Consider the following 19,221-nt stretch of genomic DNA (forward strand, 5'->3'; position numbering starts at 1 on the left):
CGTGACGCAAATCAAATCGCATCACGCATGACAAGCCCACAACTCAATTTGAAGCTTAGGTAAACAAGAACATATTATGAGTGTTTAGTGATCCTAAACATGTTGTTTATTATATTGAGTGGCTTCTTCGACACCTTAACTTTTGTAATATACAAGAAAAGAAAAAAGAAAAGAAAGAATGTTTTTGGCTTCTAGTGGACAATACGGAATGGTGACATAGTCTCCTTTTTACTGGACACTGTCCAGTGGACAGTGTCACATAGTTGAGGCTGTGTCTCAGCCCAACCCTCAGCCTTAAACTCTGAGGTTGTGTTGGGCATTTAACGTGAAGGTTTTGCTTAAGGAAGCCAGAGCAGCAATGGCACTCACACTCTTGAGAAGAACGGTGGCGGAACATGAAACGCAGGTGGATCCTCTGCATCTCCTCCAGGGGTATCGCCACCTAGAGGATGGAGGACTCATCATAAAATGGGGGGCTGATCATAAAAACTACACACTCACAGAGACATGCAGACAAACAAACATACAGACAGCAAAGCAAACAGACAGACCTTGAAAGTCTCCATCCATCTGGGCTGTTTGATCTGATAGTAGATCACTGATCTGTACTCATTCACGGCCTTATCCCCCGCTCCTAGGCAGATGGAGTTCTAGAACAATGTACAAGAAAAAAAAGAGGAAGAGAGGGAGGAGGTTTGCATCAGTGTTGCCAAAATAATTTCACCAGAAGTTGTTATTGGCTCTCTGAAAAGTTGCAAAAAATGAGTGATTATGTAAATCCAACCCAAATCAGGCACACAACCAGCACAGATGTCACGCTTACCGGCACCAACTTGCCGTCCTGGTCGCACACCATCATGATGACCTCCATGTTCTTCTGCGTGGTCTTGTTGTACTTGTCAAAGTCGCCGGCCTGCAGGGTGAGGTAGATGTCGTTCCTGATGTCTCCTGGCATGATGATCTCCGGGAAGCCCAGCTTGCGGGCCACGGCCGTGCTCCGGTCCACCAGATGGGGGTACTCCTTACGGATCTGGATCACGTCACCCACCAGGGCCTTCATTGTCACCCACAGACCTGGGGAGGGTGGAGGTGGTGGTGGGGGAGGGGTGTCAGTACAGGGAACGGAACCGTGTTTAGGGCATTCGGGCCAGTAGGTACAGTCACAGGGGATATATCTGGCCTCATCGGTCGTACACTGGGAGGAGTGTGTGATGGGCGGGGTGTGTGCTGTGTGATGGTGTACCTTGCCCCCCGCTGTCTCCCCGTAACGCCGTCACCTTGTTGAGCAGGGTGTGGAGGAAATCGTTCTCGTTCACGACCCTAGACAACACACACACAATCAGAACACATAAAAACGCATATCACATTGCGTCACGTTTGCCGTGAATACGGTAATGATAAGATGTAAATTCTGGAGAAGGCAGGCCGGAAGGAGTCACGACAATTATAAAAGGGTTGACTCGGTTTTATTAGCTCGACGTCGGATCATGCCACCAATCCACAACAGAGTGGCTAGCATGAGTGAAGACTCTCTCTTACAAGAGTGCTTAAATACAGTATCTGGACATGTTCAAACATAGAATGCACAGAATTGCTTCCTTAACGGGTCTTCAGTGGTCAGTATACTGATACACTAGAACGTTCAGCAGATGAAGTGGTCGTTAATCACATAAGCCTTATTTGTACATGATTTTCCTCACTGTCTCCCCACTGTCCGGACTGCATGCTATATTCTGCTCAGAGGGAGCCTTGCTGTATGACTTCTTGACCTTACAGAGACACACGCTGTACATGTACCCAGAAACTCTGCCTTACAGTTAACATGCACCACTTACTTTAAGGCATGCATCAGTAACACTTGTATTCCCTTACAAACATGCAGTTTACACCTGACACCTTCATGACAGGTGGGGTGCTACACAAAAGGAGGAGGAGGGAGAGAGGAGAGGAAGACAGGGGGGAGTGGGGAGAGGAGGGAGAGAGGAGAGGAAGACAGGGGGGAGTGGGGGGAGGAGGGAGAGAGGAGAGGAAGACAGGGGGGAGTGGGGAGAGGAGGGAGAGAGGAGAGGAAGACAGGGGGGAGTGGGGGGAGGGGCAAGAGAGGAGAGGAACACAGGGGGGAGTGGGGGGAGGAGGGAGAGAGGAGAGGAAGACAGGGGGGAGTGGGGGGAGGGGGGAGAGAGGAGAGGAAGACAGGGGGGAGTGGGGGGAGAGAGGAGAGGAAGACAGGGGGGAGTGGGGAGAGGAGGGAGAGAGGAGAGGAAGACAGGGGGGAGTGGGGGGATGAGGGAGAGAGGAGAGGAAGACAGGGGGGAGTGGGGGGAGGAGGGAGAGAGGAGAGGAAGACAGGGGGGAGTGGGGGGAGGGGGGAGAGAGGAAAAGAAGACAGGGGGGAGTGGGGGGAGGGGGGAGAGAGGAGAGGAAGACAGGGGGGACTCACGGGAAGAACGGGATGAAGTGCTGCTTCTCTTCATCACACTCTACTTTCCCTTTGATGATGTCACTGATGTCCATAACTGCAGACAGGATGAAAGAAGAGAGGACCCTGGTTTTTGTCTTTCATCACTGGGATGAGAGTCAACGCTGAGAGAGAATTGTAATGAGACACAGACATTCACACAGACAGCCACAGACAGAGAGGGCTGCCGAAAAACAGACAGACAAACAAACCAACAGACATACAGACAGACAAACACACACTCTCACACACACAGAGACAGAGTGGGGGACAACAGCCAGGTGAGTACCTGCCACCCCAAAGGGCCTCCGCAGCCCCTGGGTGCACTTCTTGGTGTGGGTCTCCTTCAGTTCCATTCGGCCCACCCTGACGATCTGACAGATCAAGTAAATCTTCTCACGGTTCAGATCCTTGTTCCCCAGGTCCTAACCACCACAGAGACACAAGGAGATGGAGGGAAGGAGGAGAGGAAAGGAGAGACACAGGGAAAGGGGGAAGCAGAAAGGTGTGGGAAATAAAGGAAGGGGAAAGGGATAAGGAAGGAGGGAAAGAAAATAGAAGAGGGAAGTGTGGCAGAGAGAAAGTTGAATCAGGCCATATTACTTCACCATGTACCTACTGATGTGAAAAAGAAGGCAGACGGCGCCCTCAAGGGGTGACTTACTGTAAAGACCACCTTCAGGTTGTTGAGCATGTCTATGTCCTTGGGGAAGCCCTTGCTGCCCCAGCGCACCAGGTAGTTCTCACTGTGGACACACACACACACACAGACAACATCACAATACACACTTGCAGGGACTTAAGCAAGGATTACATGATCATCCATCAATGTGTAAAACCCAAACTTTTTTCTTGGAAACAGAAAAGATGATTCCGTATTCCTCAGTCTACAGACGGGGGCACTCAGGGAGGTACTATCTGGTCACCTTCCCAAAATCCCCCACCCCCACCCCCACCCCCACCCCACTCCATCTTTAGTAGGCTTTGACGGAGGATAAGTGTCTTAATGTAATGCCATGCGGCCTCCCGAAGCCTGGATCAGAAGATGTGACAGTGATGGACAGGTGTAAGCTGCAGCCCTGGCAGCTGTCAGTCTGGCCATCCTGACGCTCTGTGATCCGCGCCTCTGTGTTCGTCACTCAAGAGGTAAGAGAGGACGGGGATGAGGAGAGGGCAGCCAGGGACAGAGGCAGGGGGGAGGACTGAGATATCTAGTGGAGGAAAGAGACAGAGAAAGAGAAGAAGAGGGGGATGTGTATAGAGTGAGACCTGATGATGGCTTGTTTGTTCGGGTCGTAAAGAGACATGAAGAGTTCGGAATCTTCTCCGATCCGGCAGACAAAGTTCCGGACAAACACGTAGAGGCTGTGGGTCGGGGAGGACTGGATCCGTGCTGAGATTCCAGAGTGGTCTGCCTGGACATTGGACTGCAGGGAAGAGAGAGAGCGATAGAGATAAAAAGAGAGAAAGAAAGAAGCAAGGAAGATACAAATAAATCAATGTTATTATATGGACGGTGGATTCAAGCTAATATTTTCCCTTCTTTACCTAAATCTCACTCTCACCTTCTTTATTGCACATCGTTCTTCATAACCGCTTTATCTCTCTGTCCCTTTCTCCAAATACCCCCATCCCTCTTACTCCCTCTCCTTGTCTGACCCCATTTTCTCCAGCCATCTATTTTTCCTCATCCTCCCCCCTCTTCTCACCTCTTTAACTCTCTCACTTCCCTCCCACACACCTTCTCCTTATCCTCCTTTCCTCCATCCATCTCTCAGCACCCTCCATATCCCCCACCACCCCTCACCCAGACGCTCTCAGCACCCTCCATATCCCCCACCACCCCTCACCCAGACGCTCTCAGCACCCTCCATATCCCCCACCACCCCTCACCCAGACGCTCTCAGCACCCTCCATATCCCCCACCACCCCTCACCCAGACGCTCTCAGCTTCTCTTTGACCTCTTTGGGACTGACCTGCTCTTCTTTGATTCGCTCGTTGATCTTTATGGTGGCGTCCTCGTGTGCCCGGAACAGACTGATGACGCTGGCCTTCTCTGGGTCCAAGATGTTCCCGTCTACATCCCTCACCACCAGGTCCAGCTCCAGGATCCTGGGACGAGGGGGGGGGGATGAGGACACCGAAAGAGGAGAGTAGATATGTTAGAAGAGAGGAGATGGGGGGCGGGGGGGGGGGGGGGGGGGGGTGAGGAAAGGAGGAGTGGTGGGGTTGAGCATAGGACACGAGAAGTGAGGAGAGGAGAAAAGAGGAGAGGAGGTTGAAGAGAAGGGGGGGGGGAGTTGAGCAGGTGTGGAGAGGAGAATCGGGGGGGGGGGGTTGTGGATGAGTTGTGAGGAGAGGAGAAGAGGGGAGATGAGAGAAGAGGAGAGAAGGGGAGAGGATAGAGACACAAACAGAGGTACAGCTGTGAAGACAGGTCCGCTTTATCTGAATGACCTCAGTCTATCTCAGGTCACTATGTGGAATGGGTGATCGTCCTAGCTGCTATTTCTGTCACCGTACTTGTTGCCATAGTCGATTTTGGACGTGACCTTCTGCTTGAGCTCCTTGAACTCGTCGCTAGGCAACGTTCCTGACAGCAGCTGGGAGCGCCATTCCATCAGATCCCACATCAGCCTCTGGACCTGCGTCACACGAGCCTTCTTATTGGCCTAGGGAGAGAGATGCACAGTTACACACACACATATCCAGACATGTCGAGAGAAAGAAAAGTGAAAAGCACACACACAAAAACATATACACAAATTGACAGACATCCAAAACCCTGTATAATAGACACAAAAGCACATGTGACGCACACACAGACACACATATATAGTGATGTACCACATTGAGCTGTGACGCAGACACAGACACACACACATCATGATGTACCCCACAGACACACACACACACATAGTGATGTACCACATAGAGCTGTTTCCAGATGCTCCCCCATTCTCTGAGAGTTGTGGTCACCTCCTTTACCAGGGGCATTTCTGATGATACGACCACCTCCTGATCCCTGTGGCACCACACACACACACACACACACAGACACACACACACACACAGTCAGTGTTGGGAAGGTTACTTCGACACTACAGACTACATAGCCTGTCATTGTCAGACCAATTTGCAAATGTGTGTTAGTCTGGAACCTTCCAGTTCATTATCGATTTAGGGTTATCAACAGGTGCAGACCAAAAATCCTCTGGACGCAATTGGATAGATACAACCAATCAGAGCAACGAAACCTCATCATGGTTGTTGTTCATGAAAATGAATATGTTCGAATTCACAACATAAGGATCATGACTCCACTTTACACACTCATCAAACTCACCCTCTCTTTTCAACCTTGACCTCCTTCAGCTGCACATAGCTGGCGGGGAAGGCTCCCTGAGAAGAAGGAGGATAGAGCGAGAGAAGGATTGAGTTGGAGGTGGATACAAAGAAGTAACGTGCTGGAAGGAGAAGAGTAAAGGCCTACCTGCTTGGCCTTGTTCCTGATTAAGTAGCCCTTGTACCAGCCTGAAAGCAAAGATGAAAGATCAGCTGTTTAGACTGTACTGTCCCAATGTTGTGCAGCCCAGTCCAATCTAATGCCTGGCCATCAGTCCCAACCCACATCCCCCAGTCCCAGCCTCCAGGCTCCAGTATTAGAGTACCCAGCCCCTGGTCTGCAGTCCTTCCTCACCGTCACAGGACTCCTGGACATAGACCGTGTCCCCAATCTCCAGGGACAGCTGTTTTTTCCCATGGCCGATGAAGTTCCACTTCACTGGGGGCGGACACAGAAAGAAAACTTATATAAATGGACAAGAAGGGAAGGCAACAACTGAGGCATGAGGAGAGTTTCAGTTCTAGTGTTTCAGCATCCATGAAATGAAGACAAGTTATTTAGGCCACTTATAAATGTAACAGACATTTTCAATTAGTATTAGATTTTTGGGGTGATGTTGAATGTTTTATGCAGACCAGCATCTTATCTTATGGACTTGCTATACCCTTCCCGCCTGCTTTACACAAAAAAAAACTGCCACTGTTACTTCCTTACTCTGCTACTTCCTGTGTTTGCAATCTAACAAGATAACACAGCACATTAGCTGAACAACAGCACAACTGCTTTCATGTCAGTTTCACGATAAAGCAAGTTCTGATTTGGAACATTGCTTCAACTGTGGCACCATTTCCACACTTTGTAAAAATAAAAATAAAGATTGAAATGACAAATTGTATATCTATGGTGTATCTATAAAGACAGGAACACTTCTGAATGTTGCCGGAGAGACCAGCAGTGGTTTCGTGAATGTTAGATAGTAGAGAATCGTTTTGCAGTGGGATTTATTCAATCATTTTCCTTTCTGCAAGTGCTCCGATAGTGGAGCGTGTTTGCTGACACCTGCCCACATCCTGTGACGGAGGAAGTGGATACAACATGGAGGGACCATCACACTCAGCAGCGTAGTGTTTCTCTGATACACACACTCACACAGACACAAGGCGCGGCCTACACACCCGGACTTACCTATGCCATATCTCTCCTTAGTTGCACGCATCCAAGGAGCCATGATGGTTTTCACTAGCTTTTGTTTTTTCTTATCTCTCTCTCTCTCTTACCTCCTGTCTGTGTTGCTGTTTTCTTTTATTTCGGTGTGAGAACAGAAAGCTCCTCCCCCTCTCCTTCCTTCCTCTTCTGTCTCTTCTCTCTTCCTCTCTTCATGGTGCGAAGGGGAAGAGGTGCGTCTCTGTTCAGGGCTGCACAGCCGTAGACTTACGCAACCACATGACCTGGGTTAGCCAAAGCAGCTGCAATGAACAACCCTGACATCCTCAATACCCCACCATCATTTGGTGTTTACAATTGTTGGAAAATATTGTAGATTCAAAGTTACAGCTATGACTAATGCTCGATAAGGCCCAGTTTTAGACTCAGCCATCCCTAATTTGTGGCCCGTTTTATGTCTCCTGTTATCTGGGGAGTTGGCATGGGCCTTGGGGTATGTCAGAGAGAGTGGAGAGAACAGTGACCCGTCAAGAAATACAACCAAACAGTCAATCTGATAGAGCAGTGAAACTATTATAGGACATCCAGCTATGATGTCCCACCAATACATTGACCTGGCATGATAAAATGCATTGGCAGTGGGCCACATACCATCATCAAGCGAAACACTATTGAATGACTACATCATCCACTAGAGGGCAGTAGAATGTCTGTTGTGAGGTTGTGGAGGGGGACTACCTACTACGGTTTCAAAGACTCATCGAAATGTTTCTGATGAGCATGGAGATACACTGGTCACCAGCATCTCCCATATTTAGCCCTCATTAATGAAGTGTGAAGTACCACTCAACGCAAGTCAGGTGACCTCTGAACCGTGCCTGCAGTCTCTAAGGCTGGGGACAGGTTCTGTTGCCCACATCTTCACGCTCTGCCGGGACTATGACATCAGCGTTGCTGTGGAAACAAGCGTTGTCCCAGATGGTAGCGTATGTCTCTCAAAGTGAGAGACAGAGTAGCATGGCATACATATGCATTAGGTTTGAACAGGTTGGAGAAACACAGTGAGTGTTGACGTGGTGTAGGGGGGTAGTAACCGCATATGTGTGGGTGTGTGTGTGTGTGTGAGTGTGTGTGTGCTTACACAACTGATAACTTATCAACTTGCTCTTACTGGTGCCATGTGACTCACAAGGAGAACAGAAGGTGGAGTGCCTGGGAGTGCGTGTACGAGGGTCCAAGCTTGTGTGAAGCGGGCTGGAGGTTCATCGGCAGAAGTTACCAAAGAATAGACAGATAGAGGGAGGGAGAGTGAAAGGGGAAGGGAGACAGCGAGAGATTCACGGATGACAAGAGCAGAACAGTGGAGGATGAGGAAGGGAGAAGGAGCGGGAAAGAGAGGGAGGGGGGCAAGGAGAAGCAAAAGTGGTATGACGCACGCACACACAAGCATGAAAATAGAAGATAATCAGGGATGGAAGATGAGAGGTGGACCTTAAAAATGGAAAAGGGAGGAATAGTTGGAGAGGGCTTTCTCAGTGATTAGGTATTGATTTTACAATATAAATGGAAGACAAGGAATATAAGGAAACATAAGACAGCCAGACAGGCAGACCTACGGTAGACAGACAGACAGACAGGCAGACAGGCAGACAGACATACGGCAGACAGGCAGGCAGGCAGGCAGGCATACGGCAGACAAACAGACAGACAAACAGACAGACAGACAGGCAGACAGGCAGGTTGCGGTGTGATGGAGACAAGAGAAGGACAGATAGAGATCTTGAGTAAAGATAGACAGTGACAGAAAATGAAAGAGGGAGAAAGAGAGAGAGATAGTGAGAGACAAACCAAACCGGATTGAGGAAGTGAGCCACAACCCCTCCACCCCTAACAAGCATACTGCCTCACCACCACCCCCATCAGCACATACTGCCTCACCACCACCCCCATCAGCACATATTGCCTCACCACCACCCCCATCAGCACATACTGCCTCACCACCACCCCCATCAGCACATACTGCCTCACCACCACCCCCATCAGCACATACTGCCTCACCACCACCCCCATCAGCACATACTGCCTCACCATCACCCCCATCAGCACATATTGCCTCACCACCACCCCCATCAGCACATACTGCCTCACCACCACCCCCATCAGCACATACTGCCTCACCACCACCCCCATCAGAGCATACTGCCTCACCACCACCCCCATCAGCACATACTGCCTCACCACCACCCCCATCAGCACATACTGCCTCACCTTGGGGGTCAGATGGCTGAGCGGTTAGGGAGTCGGGCTATTAATCAGAAGGTTGTTGGTTCGATTCCCAGCAGTGCAAAATTATGTTGTGTCCTTGGGCAAGGCACTTCACCCTACTTGCCTCGGGGAGAATGTCCCTGTACTTACTGTAAGTCGCTCTGGATAAGAGCGTCTGCTAAATGACTAAATGTCAAATGTCACCACCACCCCCATCCGAACATACTGCCTCACCACCACCCCATCAGAACATACTGCCTCACCACCACCCCCATCAGCACTTACTGCCTCACCACCACCCCCATCAGAACACAAACAGGTATGCACGTGCACACACACACACAAACATACACACAAGCATGCACATGCACACACACACAAACATACACCCGTACTCACAGGCACAAACGCAAGCTCACACACACACACATACACATTGAGCCCGTGGGAGAGCGAGGGACGTCGCACAGTGCAGAGTGGGGAAGAGGGAAGGAGAGCAGAACGTTGCAGCAGGACAGAGCGGAAACACACACACACCAGGATGTCTGTTGCATGAAGGTAAGTATAGGGCTCTTCTTACAGAACATACAAGTAATTTGATTTTAAAACCTCTCTTAGGTCAGATATGTGTAGCTCTGCTAATAAGTGACTCAAGACTCCTAATGTAATGTTGAACTATTGATAAAAACTATCAGATAATGTTGGGCAGACATCAATATGTCATTGACAATAATGTTATTGTTGGAGCTAAAAGCTATCTAACTTTGTGTCACGTAGATATGTGCTGTGAGCAAGTAATTTTTGGCAAAAATTAAATGGCAAAAATGTTGTTCACCCCACAGTCACGCTGGCCTCAGGTGCTGTGAAGTGACAAGGTGAACTGGGCACAATCACAGGGAGGTCATCTGGAGGGTATCTGTGAATGAGGAAATGATTTTGTGTGCAACATGATTTCATTCATGTAAAAGCAGAACAAGCTTGTGTGGGAATAGCTTCTTCTTGACAGTGACACAGTTTTGACTGTGACAAAATGGCAGGTCTCCCATTAAAATAGAAGCAAATACAGGATGTGCAGTCACACACACATTAATATGCACTTAGGTGAGGGGGTGAAGTTGTGGCTAAGCTATTATCTACATCCATCCATGTAGCACAAACTAATGCTACACACAAACTCACTCTCCCACACACCCAAACTCACAGTTTATCTAAGAGTGCATGGAAGATGTTGTTACATTTAGTCATTTAGCAGACGCTCTTATCCAGAGCGTCTGCTAAATGATTGTTAGTCTCATAGAGTCAAACTGAGGGGAATTATTTTCAGAGGGGTGAAAACCACACACAGCCTGTGATACATCAGATACATCAGATCTGACCTGAATACTTCCTGTTTCTGTCTGCTTGCTTTGTATCTTTCTGTTCTCTGTACTCCACAGATGACATTTATTCTTGGTGTATTTATTTCATCAGTGACTATTATGGTTGCATGGGTGAAATAGAGTGATGAGAGATTAGAGATTGAGAAACATAATCTTGATTTGTTCTCTCTCGTGCTCACAATTGTGTTCCATTTACTGTGAACTTGTGAACTTGTAACAGTGCTAAATAAAAACATTTATGCCATTAAATCATATTGAATTGAATTGAGAGAGATAAGGAGAGATGGAGAGATAGAGTGGGAGACGTAAAGTATAAGGCTCAGTGAATTATCTTGTATTGGGTATTGCATAAACATTCAGCCATCTGCTCAATCTTAGTGCAGAAGTGATGCTTCACTTTAAAATAAGTCTAATGAGCAAGTTGACCGAGAGACAAAGAGACAAACATAAAGAGAGGGAATGAGGGAGAAAGAGAAATATAGAGAGCTTGTTACTTAGGGTGGAGTATGCTTCATGTGCACTAAGGACAGGTGTGTCCTCACCTTGAGTGGCAGAACCAGGGCACTTCTGTTATGCCCAGCACCAGGGCATCTGTGAGTGTGTGTGAGTGTGTGTGTGTGTTATGCCAAGTAGCCATGCATGCCAACTCAGGGTAAAAGTCTGTTTCCGCCTGCCTGTCTGCCTGCCTGCCTGCCTGCCTGCCTGCCTGCCTGCCTGCCTGCCTGCCAGTCTTGTCTGTCTGTCTGTCTGTCTGTGAATCTGTCTAGTTCTGGAAAACCTTCATGGTCAATTATGATTGCACAGCCTGCCTGCTACCGTCAAATACAGGACAGTTACTAAGCAACCCATCATCCCCTCAGGACTTACAGGCACATGTATACACACTCATAAAGGACACATGTCATCTCTCTCTCACACACACACATGAAGGACACATAAGATAAATCATTGTTCACCCTATGTGTCTTACTCACACACAAACACACTCATACACACACAAGATATTTGTTCCGCTTTCTTAGTAAGCAAGCTACAGATGGAGGGTGAAATCCAACTACAGAACTGTAGCTGCCAAAAAGCCTGCATCCCCCAGAAATGCTTTCAACTTTTCCACCTGTTTCCATTTATTATATTCCTGTCAACGCCACATCTGCCTTATAAGATCACACAAGGTGTGCTTGTTATGCTGAGCTGCTCGTGCAATCAGCATGCGGTCTAGACATGGCGCAGGAAGATTGTCTCATCACTCAAAGAAGGTGTCTGAATCAAGCTCATTACTCTGCATGCCATGGCATTGTTCAAAATATCAGCCCCTGCCCTGATCTTGTCTGATGCCTGACGCGCAAGGCAGATCATTGTTGAACTCCCCCTCCCCTCCATCTCTCTGTGGTGCTAAAAGGAAAGGGGATTAGCAACCAAGGCCACAAGTAAGCAGACACATTGACCCCCTGACCCCCATGAGGTAGTGTCATGGCGGTCACTTCCTCTTCATGTGAAGCTCTAATAATAATAATAATACATTTTATTTATATAGCGCTTTTCAAAGTTCTCAAAGTCGCTCTACATGGTTAAAATTGTACATGGTTGAAATGGTACATGGTTAAAATGGTACATGGTTAAAATAAACATAAAACAAGGACATCATATGAAATCACAGCATTAACTAGAGAGGGTACAATTTCTGGGGAAATTGTAGGGTGTGCTTGCTTGCGTCGGTTGCACAGGGGTCCGTTTTTGAATGACATTTTTACATGCTCTTATGGTTCTTCCCTTTGGCACTTACTTTGGTTGTTCACAATGTGTGCTTCATGTTTTGGCTACTCGCGATGTTTTTTGGCTATCTTGTTGTTATGATCAGTGACCTATGCACTTTGTAAAGCTCTCTCTTGGAAGTCGCTTTGGATAAAAGCGTCTGCTAAATGAATAAATGTAAATGTAAACTGATATTTCTGTATATTTTATATAAAAATGCATACTTATTATTTATAAAGATGACATAGATTTAAAAGCATTTTTTTTTTGCTGCTCATTTAGAACTGAAAATAAGAGTGAAGTGTAGAATGAAATAGATGTCTTCTCATTTCCCCTGCAAGAGGCAGCCTCATCGTTGAAACAAAACGAATAAATTGGGCAGACCGGTGTAAAAATTTACCTAATCTCTATGACTTAAACGTCATTTTAAGTTTTTCCCTTCTCATGATATTTTCAGGCATTTAGCCTACTCATTGCATTCATTCATTAATAAAGAACCCCCTTTGAAGATTATTCTAAGACGTTACCCGGCAGTAGAAGATGGAATCGCGATTCAAACAGTACCATCTGCTAACTGAAAATATGCCCCCCAAAACGTAAATAAGCTTGACATTTATTTAGTGGAAAATCGCTCATTCATAAAAAGCTCAGTGGTAGCGATCATTGTCAGTAACAACGCAAAATGCGATATAGCCCTGTGTGGAGAAGCTGCCCCGGTAAATTGTACTACTACGGTACAGTACTAGACTACTACTGTGTTCGTCTTGGTAGCGATTGCGTTGGTTGAATTGGATTTAACGTTCCGTTGTACGGTTTAAGCTGAAATTAATTATTTTCGTGAACAGATTGACAACGTTTAGGCTGTGGCAATGAAGTTCAGGTTAGTAGTTAGATAGACTTTTGATTTAAGTAAGGGGAGTACCGAACATGTTCTGTCGCCGTTTGACTTCCTAAACAGCTGTTTAGTGTAGATGTTTTTGTACAGTAGTGTGTCTCGCGTAAGCTACAGCGTTGCAGTGAGCTACACTGGTTTGAAACCACAGGTAATGGTAATTTCACCAACAAATCGTTTTCTAATGTCAGAATAAATCCTACAACGAAAATGTATATGTGAGGAATGTTTATTTTAACGATTGAAAACAGATAACGCTACATCATAGACCACTGTAGTATGTGTTGCCCGGGCAACACAGGCTAATGTCATGATGCTAATACTTCAGTGAAATAGTAGACTACTGTTTCCGAAAGTAGATGTACTTCCTTAATAATATCAGCTTATATTGTACATTACACATCACAATTGTGTGTCATATCACAAAGTAAAATGAGTAAATAGTTATCACCCTGGCCTCTTTTCTTGTGGCGTTTCTGCAGCTGCCTTGCAGTAAAGCTATAGTTAGCCTAGCTATCCCCCAAGTTAACAGATGCTAAACGAATGTTCTGGCAAAGGTAGTCACGCGTGTTTTCGTGACGTTAGTGACGCAGTGACGTTAGTAACGTCAGTGACTGTGGCTAGCAAATTAGCCACCGTTAGCTTCACTTTTCGCCACAAAAACTTAACTTAAGCTTAAACCATGCAACGGAACGTAAATTCCAATAGAAGCAACTCAATCGCTACCAAGACGAAACTTTTGACACCTACGTTGTCTAACTCAGTCAAATATTGACTGAGTTTTAGGGGGGCAAAAAGAAATAAAAAAAATAATAATATATATGTGAGAGAACAAAGGTTGTGCTCTCGCCAAAGGCTTGAGCACACCCAATTACACATTAAAAGCAGATCTAAAAAGGTGCGTTTTAACTAATGATCTAAAAGTTGACAGGTTGGTGCAGTCTCTGATGGGTTTGGGGAGTGAGTTCCAGAGGGAGGGAGCGGCGATGGAGAAAGCTCTGTCCCAGAGTGCACACTCACCCGCCCCATTCCAAACTTAATCATCCATTCTTTAATCCTATCCCCCCAAAAGACTAAATGTATACAACCCCTTCAAGGTCAGAAATCTCCACAAATATCGTTTTCAGTGAGTTCAGGAAATTCCGCAAAGTTTCATTTCCCTAAAGACAAATTATTCACATGAGACAATTTTATGTCTTGTCAACATCCATGTGTGTAAGCATGTGCGTTAGTATCCGTGTTTGTAACAGTACGCACAGTGTATGTGTTGGTGTGTACATCTGTGAAATCTGTGTTTATGCATCCCTGCCTGTTTGTCTGCCAATCTGCCTTCCTGTATGTCCGTCTCTCTGCCTTCCATCGTATGCCTGCCTGCCTGCCTGCCTGCCTCTCTCTCTCTCTCCCTTTCTCTCTCTCTCTCTCTCTCTCTCTCTCTCTCTCTCAGGGATATCCACAAGCTCCCACCCATATAAAACTGTTTATTCTCAAGATCCCCACAAGCTGGGGCCAGACTAAACTCCCATGGTTTAATGGAGGTTTCTTGGCAGAGCAATACTTTACCATGAGAGTGCATGTCTATATCTGGGTTGACCACATAAGGTCTGCCTTTGTCTCTCACTGTTACTGCAGGAGTGAGTGGGTGTGAGAGTGTGTGAGAGGAGAGAGAATGAAAGTGAGTGTGCCAAAGGGTTGAAGGGATGGAATGTGAGAATGCAGAAACTAGTAGCAAGACACCACGTGTGTGTGAGAAAGGGGGAGAGAAGAGGAGAGCATTTGCGTGTGTGGGTGTGCGTGTGTGTGTGTGCGTGTGTGTGTGTGTGTAAAAGGGTGATATCAGTATTTGAACTGGATGAGGTTGAAAGCAGCAGCAAGCGGGAAGTCTGGACTACACACCTCTGGTAGGAAAAAAAGAGATTAGCCTTTATCAAGCAGTCTAATCTGTGTTCAGAGCTGGACGCCTGAGACTACAGTTTTGGGGAGTGTCTTAGAATGTGACCTCTACAATACTCATAATTGGTTTTTGACTTTGTCTCTCCCTCACATTCGTACACAGAAATTAATTGTGTCTCCATCTCTCAAAGCCACAGCCATGCCCCAGTATCCCTACAGTATTTTTGGGGGGGGATTTCCAGGTGTTTCCTTGGGTTTCTCAGTGATTCATAGTGTTTCCTAGTGTTTTGTTGTGTTTCTGAATGGTTTCCTAGTGTTTTCTTGCTTGTTTGGTGTTTTCCCTCTCTGTCTCTATGTGTGGGCATGTCCATCTCTCTCTCTCCCCTGATTCCTAGTTGTCAACAACATGAGACCTGAGAGTTGTCCACAATCACACTCACCACTTGGGATTACCTTCCCTGTGTATATACTGTATGTTTGTTGTTTTGGTGTTTTTTTCTGCATGAGTGACTCTGTCCTTTGTGTTCCTGCCCTACTGTTTGTTTTGCCTGTTATTTTTTCAGTGTTATCCGAATATGTGACTTTTGTATTCTTTGTTTATTTAATGAATCTTAATTATTCCGATCCTGTCTGCCTGCTCTCCTGCATTCAGGTGCACTCACTCGGCTCTCCATCGCCATTTTTTATGTAGTTCTCTAACAGCTGGAGCTCTCTATTAGCTCTATAAAGAAAGACTGTCACTCCTTTCCTCCATCTCTCCCTGTCTCTCTTCATATATCTCCCACCGTCTCTCTCTCTCTCGTTCTCTCCCGTGCTCTCTGTGGCAAGATGTGATCTGGCGGGTGAATGATTAGAACTTTCCAGAGCTGGCCCAAATCCCAAATCCATTTAAGAATAGGACTCTTTGGAAAAGCAAACACTCAGTTGCCCACTGACGCACATTCTGACAGCACACATTTGGTTTACATACACACGTTGGTCTATCAGTCTCATTCCATATTTCTGATATCTAACACATAGCCTCCTAGACTAGTGTTCCTACACAGCTCTGCATTTGACTGATGAAATAATTGGAGGACAAGATCTGACAGTTGGTTTCTCTTTGTGTCCAGCAGGTGGGGTTGGGATCTCAATGGACCATCATCAGTGACATGGAGCACTGTAAGCCACCCACCACCAGAGGGCAGTGTTCTGCATTACCAGTGGAACACACTGACCAGCCTCCAGCCTCAGACCACTCCCACAGTCCGAGCGTCCGTGATGTGTGCTGACTGCTGATAAGCACATACCTGAGACATATCGGGACAGAAACAACATAAGACAAAGAGAACCAAGGAACAAGGGGTCAAACATTGTATCTTTGCTTCTAGTTGGTCAGTGTTGGGGTTCCAATGTTGTCTTGGAACCAATTAGTTTTCCAAAACGAATACATTTCGTAATGCACCATGAGGTGATTGAAGCATAGGGCTGGGACGTGGAAACGGAGACAAAAGCTTTTACATAGTGGTGTATGATTGGTCCTTCTCCAGAAACCATTGAGGATGCAGCTGTCTGTCATCATTCTGGGCGTGTTCCTGTCCCTCCTCATCCTGCTGACCATATTTGGCAACGTCCTGGTGTGTCTGGCGGTGTGCGCGACGCGACGCCTCCGCTGCCTCACAAACTGTTTCATAGTCTCCCTGGCCGTGACTGACTTGCTGCTCGGCATGCTGGTCCTGCCTTTCTCCGCCCTCCTCCAGCTCTCCAACGATTGGCCGCTGGGGCCCACCTTTTGCAACCTCTATATCTCCATGGATGTCATGCTGTGCACCGCCTCCATCCTCAACCTGTTGGCCATCAGTGTTGACCGCTACCTGGCCGTGACGGCACCTCTAAGGTACCCCTCGTTGGTGCTGCCGAGGCGTGTCGCCGTAGCAATGGCGTCAGTGTGGGCCGTGTCGCTGGCAGTGTCGTTCCTGCCCATCCAGCTGGGCTGGAACACATCCAACGGCACCGTGCAGAATTTCGGCCCCAACGACCCAGAGAGGAAGTGCATTTTCAGTCTGAACCCATCATACGTCATAGTGGACTCCCTGCTCACTTTCTACCTCCCCCTGCTGGTCATGTGCTGGACCTACCACCGCATCCTGCGCATCGCACGGGCGCAGGCCAAACGCATCATCTCCATGCGGCCCAACTTCAACGGCTCCGCGGCCCCCGCGGTGGTTTCCACGGTGACGGCGGTGGCGCTGCGTGAGCACAAGGCCACGGTGACTTTGGCGGCGGTGATCGGGGCGTTTGTGGTGTGCTGGGTGCCCTACTTCACCCTGTTCACCATCATGGGGGTGCGGGAGCAGGCGGAGCCCCCGCCCGTAGCCTATCCCGTGGTGCTGTGGCTGGGCTACACCAACTCCGCCCTCAACCCCATCCTCTATGCCGCGCTCAACAGAGACTTCCGCTCGGCGTACGCTCGCCTGCTGCGCTGCGGCTACTACAGCACAGGGAGGGGCCGGCCCCCGTCGGCTAACCCGGGTATGGAGGGAGAGGAGAGGGAACACATAGATTCAAATTCCCTTTAGCTGGGCCCCCCCAGGGGGCGAAGCTTAGTGTGAAAAGACCTAAGCTATGTCTCTTTCTTCCCTTCTTTTTTTCTTTCTCTGTAGCGGGGGAGGTGACCCTGCTGTGTGGACACACCCCCTCCATCTGCAGGGCGGGGCTACGGGAGACAGGTATGCTGCTCCAGGACGTGAATAGGAGACCTGCCATGGCCACCTTCCAGCTCAGCAATGGGGGCGATGGCAATGATGACACCTCGATGACTGGCGCCGTCGGCAGCGATAGGTACAACTTGCGCACTCAGACACACAAGTACGCACACATAGATGTCCTTTTCTATCACCTCTCTCTCTCCCACCAGCTTGTGCTGAGGCTACGCTGCTGTGTGAGAAGAATGTACCGGCAGGTCCATCCGGCATCCAGCCTGCATCCTGACCTGTGTCTCAGAAGGAGGCCAATGTGTTTGGTAGCAGATTCTGAGGTAGGAGCGTGAACATCAGGATGGAGGGAGGCAACAGAGGCATGCTCTCTCACAAAGTGTTATGACATTTTACAGATATGGGTGGAATGGAAGTAGCGGTCGCCGTGTCAGACGAGACAGGTGGGAACACAACGTGGGCTGCTGCATTCACGTGTGTCCTGGATCTTTCCAGGTCTGAGCCCTCTCCTGCAGGACACAGACATGCCAGCTGCAGGGGAGTCCAGAACAGCAAGCTCATAGGACCAGGAAAACTGTGTGCGATAAAGTAGCGAAAAAACATTGAGTAGCTGACGCATTGTGGATTTACTGTAACCTCATATGCAGGATGGAATAACTGAAGGCTCTCATTTCCAGGAAGGACAAAAGTTGACATTTACCTGGGACTTGAGATTTCATTCTCCCTTCATATTGACTGGATCTAATGTGCACATGACAGAAAATCTGGTTCCCAATTTGTATTGAGTCAGGCTTGTTACTCCTCAATTATAATTAATTGGATATTCCCTTTGGTATGTTGAGTTTCTCATTTTAGATCACAAGTAGACTACACCGAACTGAAGAGTAAAGAATTCCCAATGGTTTCATAGCAAATTACAGCAGAAAGGTCAACTATTGGTATTCATCTTTAGAACGCACACAAACACACCAATGTTCAATGCAAAACCAAGTGGACAACACAGGATGAATTCAGATTTCATGTTATGATCTTATAGGTAACTGGGCAGGACCTAGGCCTATTCATTTCAAAGGGTTGGTGAATAATATTTAATTTATTTAAACTTGAGCAAAGCAACAGCACATACTAAAGGATTATACAGTGCCTACATTTTGGACATTATTTTAACAAAGCCTCAATCAGAAATAATGTGATTAGCAATCCTATGACTCTTCTTTTTCCTGCTAATAAATGAAGCTACAATAACATGTTCTACGCTATTAGCAATCATTGTCAATTTCTAGATTTCAATAACACAAAATTCAAATCCATGTCCACACCAGGACTTGACTTCCAGGGACTGATGATTTGATTTCTCATGAGACATTGCACACAAGAAAGA

At 47.4% G+C, this 19,221-nt stretch overlaps 2 protein-coding genes across 3 annotated transcripts in view; one reads left to right on the top strand and one right to left on the bottom strand.

The window, feature by feature from the left end:
- Positions 1-7,088, bottom strand: part of LOC136953844 (dedicator of cytokinesis protein 2) — a 55,331-nt gene extending 48,243 nt beyond the window's left edge. The window contains exons 1-15 of the mRNA XM_067247283.1: positions 6,991-7,088; positions 6,160-6,243; positions 5,953-5,993; positions 5,806-5,861; positions 5,388-5,484; positions 4,983-5,131; positions 4,436-4,571; positions 3,728-3,885; positions 3,123-3,204; positions 2,748-2,883; positions 2,441-2,516; positions 1,244-1,320; positions 824-1,074; positions 552-650; positions 370-442 (exon numbers count right to left, since the gene is read on the bottom strand). Coding sequence (XP_067103384.1) covers positions 370-442; positions 552-650; positions 824-1,074; positions 1,244-1,320; positions 2,441-2,516; positions 2,748-2,883; positions 3,123-3,204; positions 3,728-3,885; positions 4,436-4,571; positions 4,983-5,131; positions 5,388-5,484; positions 5,806-5,861; positions 5,953-5,993; positions 6,160-6,243; positions 6,991-7,033 — 1,558 coding nt within the window. The 5' untranslated portion in view covers positions 7,034-7,088. The remainder of the gene's footprint in view (positions 1-369; positions 443-551; positions 651-823; positions 1,075-1,243; positions 1,321-2,440; positions 2,517-2,747; positions 2,884-3,122; positions 3,205-3,727; positions 3,886-4,435; positions 4,572-4,982; positions 5,132-5,387; positions 5,485-5,805; positions 5,862-5,952; positions 5,994-6,159; positions 6,244-6,990) is intronic.
- Positions 7,089-9,723: 2,635 nt separating this feature from the next.
- On the top strand, positions 9,724-19,071 carry hrh2a (histamine receptor H2a). 2 transcript variants are annotated; one of them, XM_067247898.1, is made up of 4 exons: positions 9,724-9,792; positions 16,260-17,658; positions 17,790-18,163; positions 18,239-19,071. In XM_067247898.1, the coding sequence occupies exons 2-4, from the start codon at positions 16,689-16,691 to the stop codon at positions 18,257-18,259; spliced, it is 1,365 nt and encodes a 454-aa protein (XP_067103999.1). In that variant the 5' UTR covers positions 9,724-9,792; positions 16,260-16,688; the 3' UTR covers positions 18,260-19,071. The 2 variants fall into 2 exon arrangements, with proteins under 2 accessions (XP_067103999.1, XP_067104000.1); XM_067247899.1 differs by lacking the exon at positions 18,239-19,071 and having other exon boundaries at positions 17,790-17,967; positions 18,044-18,183.
- The last annotated feature ends 150 nt before the right edge of the window (positions 19,072-19,221 follow it).

This window comes from Osmerus mordax, chromosome 12 (genome assembly GCF_038355195.1).
Source record: "Osmerus mordax isolate fOsmMor3 chromosome 12, fOsmMor3.pri, whole genome shotgun sequence".
Classification (NCBI taxonomy): Eukaryota; Metazoa; Chordata; class Actinopteri; order Osmeriformes; family Osmeridae; genus Osmerus; species Osmerus mordax.

Bases quoted from the DNA above. Each gene is read 5' to 3' on its own strand.
- hrh2a (XM_067247898.1), top strand. From the start codon at position 16,689: ATGCAGCTGTCTGTCATCATTCTGGGCGTGTTCCTGTCCCTCCTCATC. The intron at 17,659-17,789 runs GTATGGAGGGAG...CTTTCTCTGTAG, and splicing joins GCCCCCGTCGGCTAACCCGG to CGGGGGAGGTGACCCTGCTG. The intron at 18,164-18,238 runs GTAGGAGCGTGA...GACATTTTACAG, and splicing joins GTTTGGTAGCAGATTCTGAG to ATATGGGTGGAATGGAAGTA.